At 45.7% G+C, this 6,306-nt stretch overlaps 1 protein-coding gene across 8 annotated transcripts in view; it reads right to left on the reverse strand.

The window, feature by feature from the left end:
- The window catches only part of HECTD4 (HECT domain E3 ubiquitin protein ligase 4), a 187,197-nt gene extending 182,107 nt beyond the window's left edge, over positions 1–5,090 (reverse strand). For all 8 annotated transcript variants that reach the window (XM_047696835.1, XM_047696832.1, XM_047696829.1 and 5 more), the window contains exon 1: positions 4,648–5,090. In XM_047696835.1, coding sequence (XP_047552791.1) covers positions 4,648–4,824 — 177 coding nt within the window. In that variant the 5' untranslated portion in view covers positions 4,825–5,090. The remainder of the gene's footprint in view (positions 1–4,647) is intronic.
- Between the last annotated feature and the right edge of the window lie 1,216 nt (positions 5,091–6,306).

Here is a 6,306-nt window from a genome sequence, read left to right on the forward strand (position 1 = left end):
GTATATATGGACCACATCTTCTTTACCTCATGTACTTTTGTAATCCCTCTTCCCATCCCTTTTAGTCCACTTTCATCCCCAGGTAACCACTGATTCGCTCCCAGTCACTACTAATTAGTTTGTATTTTCTAGAATTTCACATAAGTGAAATCTTACAATATGTATTCCTGTTTGTCTAACTTCTTCCATTCAACATAAATCATACTTGTTTATCCATCCACCTGCTGACGGACCTTCAGATTGCTTCCAGTTTTTGGCAAGCACAAATAAAGCTCCCATGAACATTCATGTTCAAATCTTTTTTTTTTTCCCCATGTTCAAGTATTGTGCATTGGTGTGAGGGTGTAGGGATGGGGTGGGTTCTTATAAACACACACACACACACAATGGAAAATAAGAAATATTAGCTGAAATGTCTGAGTTCAAAATTAATCCAAACTGTAGGGTACAAAATATCTTGGTCAATTTGGGCAAGTTAATTAGCTTCTCTGTCAACATCCATATGTGCAAGGCCTTTCCCCATTGGAGTCTGTAAAGAAAACTGAGATAGGAAGCAGAAACCTTTTAGAACTTCCACAAATAAGCTGTTTTTTTCTTATAAATTCCCTTAAAAAAAAAAAAAGACTAGTGTTCTATGACATGTAATACAAAATGAAATATTCAAGTTGTCATTTTTAAGTTTTTTAAAATTTCTCTTAAATTTATATTTATTTCACACTTAAAAAATAATTTCCTACATACTTTCACTTTCTGCCAACAATAAGAAATTAAAATACAGGTAGCTATTTTAAACACCAAGAAAAAAACCTCACTCTGCATTTCTAATATATTCAAAGTCCTTATCTAATAGCCTTACTTAATGGGCATCCCCTACCCCCCACCTTCTATCACTCTCCTCTTCCTCTTGGCTTACTGGGCTCAGAGCTCCAAACTACATTTCCCTCTGAGGGACTTGGCTCTTGCTGTCCTCTCTCTACAAGGTACTTTCCCCAGCAGCCATCTGGGTACCCTCTCACCTCCTTCAGGGCTCTGCTCAAATGTCATTCTGTGCTTTCCTTTCCTGCCCATCCTATGGGAACCCTTCCCCACCATTTCACCCCATTCCTCCTACCCAGCTAGAATTGCTTCCCCAGAACTTATCATTTGAGGTATTACATATACATATATATAAATGTATTTATTTGTTATTGTCTATATCCTCCCACTAAAATAAAAGTCTTTTCAAGACAAAGATTTTATTTTATCCTCTGCTGCATCCTCAATGCCCAGGATAGTGGGTCCTGCTCACTTCTGAATTCCACAAACACTTGTTGAAGAAATCTGATTACACATTATTTATTCATTTTAAAAAAATAAATTCTGAGGGGCTTGTCTGGCTCAGTCAGAAGACCATGCGATTCTTGATCTTAGGTCGTGAGTTCAAACGCCACCTTGGGTGTAGAGATTACTAAAAAAAAAATAAACTTTAAAAAACACTTCTGTTTAAAATTCATTAGAAAGAAAAAAAATTTTTAAAGATTTTATTTATTTATTTCACAGAGAGAGAGAGAACCTAAGCATGGAGAGTGGAAGAGGGAGAAGCAGGTGCCCCGCTGAGCAGGGAGCTGGATGCGGAACTCGATCCCAGGACCTCGAGATCATGACCGGAGCTGAAGGCAGTCATTTAACCAACTGAGCCACCACCCCAGTAAGAAAATGTTTGATTTAAATGGTATGCTATTGCTTGAATTAAAATGTTAAGTCAATGCTGATCCACTTTGTAGGATGGGTTCTTTTTTCAAATTGACATTTAACTTTGAGCAGCACTTGCAAAGTGAAAAGAACACTGGAATTCAAAGGCAGGAAAGCTAGGATCTATTCATCTGTCCTGCCATAACTAGCTTTACCACCGAGCTATAACCTCTCCTGATCTCAGATAACTTCTCTCTAAAATGAGGAAAGTGGTTATTATCCCTAAGGCCCCTTCTTGCTCTAAAATTCTGAGAATCTACTGCAGTTAATGCACACTTCTGCATTAAGGTTGCCAATCTTAAATTAGTCAGCTTAATCCAAATTTGTCCTAATCCAAAACTGTCAACTGAAGGAGTCTATCTAACTAGAAAACCCTGTGACGAAATGGCCATTGGTCAGCCAGATGTCCCCTGGAAGGAGAGGGTTAGAAGAGTGTACCCCATAGGGGTTAGGGGTGGCGGCATTTCAAAAGTTTGTTTTTTATTTATCTTTTAAAATATGTTATTTATTTATTTGCGAGAGTGAGAGAGAGAGAACATGAGCAGGGGGAGCAGGAGAGGGAGCAGCAGCTCCCAGCTGAGCAGGGAGACCGATGCAGGACTCAATCCCAGGACCCTGGGATCATGACCTGAGCCAAAGGCAGATGCTTCACTGAGCCATCAGGCACCTCTCAAAAGTTAGTTTTTTTTAAAAGTTGATGAACCTCTAATCTTCCTCAAATATGAAAAAGAATACATTACTACAAAGGACATAAAAATATCTGTTTACTACCCTAACTTTAGCCGGTTATGAAATTTTAGATAATGACAAATATGAATGTCATACATGCAAGGAGGATATTACGATCAGGAGCAGACATGTTAGAGACCAACAGACTTGGGTTAACGCCCAGGCTGTCTGTGTGTGATCTTGAGCAAGTCCCATACTTACTCTGCATTTTGCTTGCCTCACCTGCACAATAGGCGCAACATTTATAGTTGTTACAATAGGTAACAGTAGTTAGCTTCTAGGATCCTTTTAGGAACTAAATAAGATGATGTCTGACACACAGGATATACTTAATATTATTATTAAATAACTAAAAGTGAATACACCCACTCAAACACAGTTCTAACGGCCACAAAAACATTCTTAGCTATCCATTTCTACTGATACAATACAGCCAATATAATATATAGAAAGAAAGAAAAAGTTCCTTACCACTGACAGTCATACTTATTACCCATACACATACTGGTTTCTGAAAGGTGAGAACATACATTTTCTTTAAGAGTTTTTTAAAAATCTAAAATCCAAGCCAGGAAGGTTTTCTTTAAGATCATTCTTCTGCAGAAAGCGCTGACAAATAATAGATTTGTGCAGTAAACATCTTAGGAAAGCCAACTTAAGAGCTCAGGTATTTTTAACTACTCCTATCTTTTTAATCCTAAAAATAAATATATTACATACATACAAAATTTTGGGATCTGCGAACTTAGTCTCTAAGGAACAAAGAGCAGCCACTTTCCACATTTCACATTCAACAAAGTCAATTAAATAAAAGATTCCACCATCATACCATGATACCCTTTGAGTTTTCAAGCCAATAAGACACTCAGACACTTGCTTTTTCTAGAATAGGCCCAAATGAGACACAAGAAAACCATAAACCTATGTTAGGAATTCCTATCAACTTGTATCTTCCCTTTTGGGTGGCTAGACTATAAAATAAGTCAATAAAGAGTTCACAACGGTAATGCTGCAACCTGAACCTCAAATCCAGACACAGAACACAGTGGAACGCATTCGCATCTCAAGCACGCCCAAACAAACGTCTTGGCCAACGCGATCGGATCACTACCGTTTCCAGAATCACACAGTAATGGGTTTTAATCCATTTCTGTAAACGCTCCTTGTGCTGAAAGCCAAAGTGCATGCAAAACCGCAAAACACAAAAGATTCTTCGCATTCCGTTTTTAGCCAGAAGACAGGCCATCCTCTCCGCGCCCTACCCCAGGGAGTCCTCCTTGCGACAGTAAGAATTTCATGACACCCCATGCTACCTACACATCAAAATATCACCCCACAAAGTGGACGGGTTGCAGCGTCAGCATCGTCTGGCCTCGATGAAATGATACTGCCAGTATTCCAACCTCTGGGCAAACACGACACCAAGTGAAGTCGGTGTAAAGTTCTAATCAACCAAGCATATTTGGTTTCCTTCTGCCCCCAAACCCAGCAGCAGCACAAATGCGGAGATTTTCTTTCGCACCTGCCACAGTTCCTAAGCCTCGACCCTCCGAGCTCACGAAGGCCTTGAGGCCTAGAGCGCCCGTGACCCTTTGCGGAGAGCGCACGGAGGGCCCCTGTAGCATCACCCTCGCTGTCCACACCGCCCGCTTCCCTGACAAAGGCCCCGTGTCAATCCGAGGCACGACACAGAGAAGTTGCTGGATTGCCCATCACGGACCGACAGCTGCCAATACCCTCCCCCGGAGGGGAAGAAAAATCAACATAGAACTGGGAATGAGAAAACGGGAGGTATACAACGTTAAAATTAAAATGTCCCCAAATCTAAGCAACCTGGGTGTGCCCTGGAAGTGAGTCCAGGGGGTCCATGGGGGAGGGGAGAGAGAGCCAGGGCGTGAAGGCCCTGCCGGGTGATAGTCTAATAAAATGCCGGGTGTCGGAACGCTCAGAATGAAACCACAAATGCAATCCCCAGCGGGCTGGAGGCCCAGAGGAGGCAGGGAGGAGGGCGGCCTGCGGACCTGCGGCCGCGGCCCCCCACCTGTCCTCCCCGTGCCCACACACCTGCCGCGGTAGCCTTCGAGGGGCCTCGGGGTGGGGGTGAGGCAGAGCGTGACGGCCCGACCCCGGGGATGAGGGGCGGGTGGGCTAATCTGCTGGCAGAGGCGGGGGAGCAGCCTCGCTCACCTCCAAGTCGGTGTCGGCGGCCTCCGGGGCCCCGAGGATCTCGCTGGGCAGCTCGGCCAGGTCGGTGACCCGGATCAGCCCGTCGTGCAGGAAGATGGTCTCCTCCTTCACCGAGAGCCACTGCGCCGAGTCCGCGGCCGCCGCCGCCGCAGCTGCCGCGGCCGCAGACGAGCCCATGGCCCCGGCTGAGGGGTTGACGGTGAGGAGCAGCCGCCCGGCCGGGGGGAGACGCGAGCAGGAGCAGCCGAGATCACCAGTCCATAGCAGCAGCCGCCGCGCCCGCCTGCAGCGCCCCGCTCGCCGCCTCGCCTGTGCAGCTCCGCCCTAGGCGGTCCGAGCTGCCATCCCCCCGCCCCCGGCCCCGGAGACCCCGGCCCCGCCACCACCGCCGCCGCCCTGAGGAGCAGGACCCGCCTCTGCCGCTCAGCAGCCAACTGTCAGTGAGACGCCATGTTGGGGGCGGGGCTCCCGGCATGCCCCGCGGAGCGGACAATACAGGCTCCGCCCATCCGCTTGGCCCCGCCTCTCAGGACAGCCAGGGGCTCACCCGTCTGCGGGACCTGTGCCTCGCCCTTTACTCGGTCTTGTCCTCAGACTGACCTTCCCCTCTTTTTATACCTAGACATTCCGGGCGCCCTGGGTCTGCAGTCCACCGGGAGAAGAAGCCGTCGCCTCCCCTCCTCTACCTTCTCCTGTATGCACCCCTCTCCCAGGGGGCAGACCCCCCCACCCTAGGCAGAACATGGAGGCTCACTCCCTGTTTTCGTATTTAAATGAGATATATGCAAAAATCTGGCACAGCTACACTTGTTCTTAAGGGCTTGGTAGCGCCTACAGTAGGTGTTTCATATTTACTAAAATGTCTTATACTCAATAAGCCCCCAAAACCTGATGAAAACAAAGCACCGGTCACAAGGCTTGGTGCCCAGCATTTGACAGTACGTGCTCCCTAGCGGGGCTGAAACTTGTTATATTCCACCAATATTTAACAGAATGACATGCACCTTAAATATATGCATGCCGTCCCATTTTATTAAAACGCAAAAGGAAAGAACTATGTATGTAGAGAAAAATGTGTAGGAAAACACATTCCAAATTGCTAATGTGAGTTGCTGTGCAGAGTGGGACTGGTCTATAATGGCTGAGGTGAAGACTGCTATCTTTGTATTGATTTATGATTAATTTTTAAAAATATTTTATTTATATATTTATTTATTTATTTGACAGAGAGAGAGATCACAAGTAGGCGGGGGGGGGGGGGGAGCAGGCTCCCTGCTGAGCAGAGAGCCGGATGCGGGGCTCCATCCCAGGACCCTGAGATCATGACCTGAGCGGAAGCCAGAGGCTTAACCCACTGAGCCACCCAGGCGCCCCTGTATTGACTTATGATTAGAAAAAGCACTCATTGGTATCAAAGGACTTGGAAATGTATGTATGTCCATGATAAATAAATAACTAAATAGACCAACACCATGCACACAGATGTTTATAGCAGCTTTATTCATGATTCCCACAACTTGGAAGTAACCAGGATGCCCTTTAGCAGGTGAATTCATAAATTAAGGTCCATCCAAGCAATGAAATATTGAAAAGACATGAAGAAAAGAAAAGACATGAAGGAAACATCAACAGGTGGTACTAAGTGAAAGACGCCAGTTT

This window comes from Lutra lutra, chromosome 12 (assembly GCF_902655055.1).
Source record: "Lutra lutra chromosome 12, mLutLut1.2, whole genome shotgun sequence".
In the NCBI taxonomy this organism is placed as follows: Eukaryota; Metazoa; Chordata; class Mammalia; order Carnivora; family Mustelidae; genus Lutra; species Lutra lutra.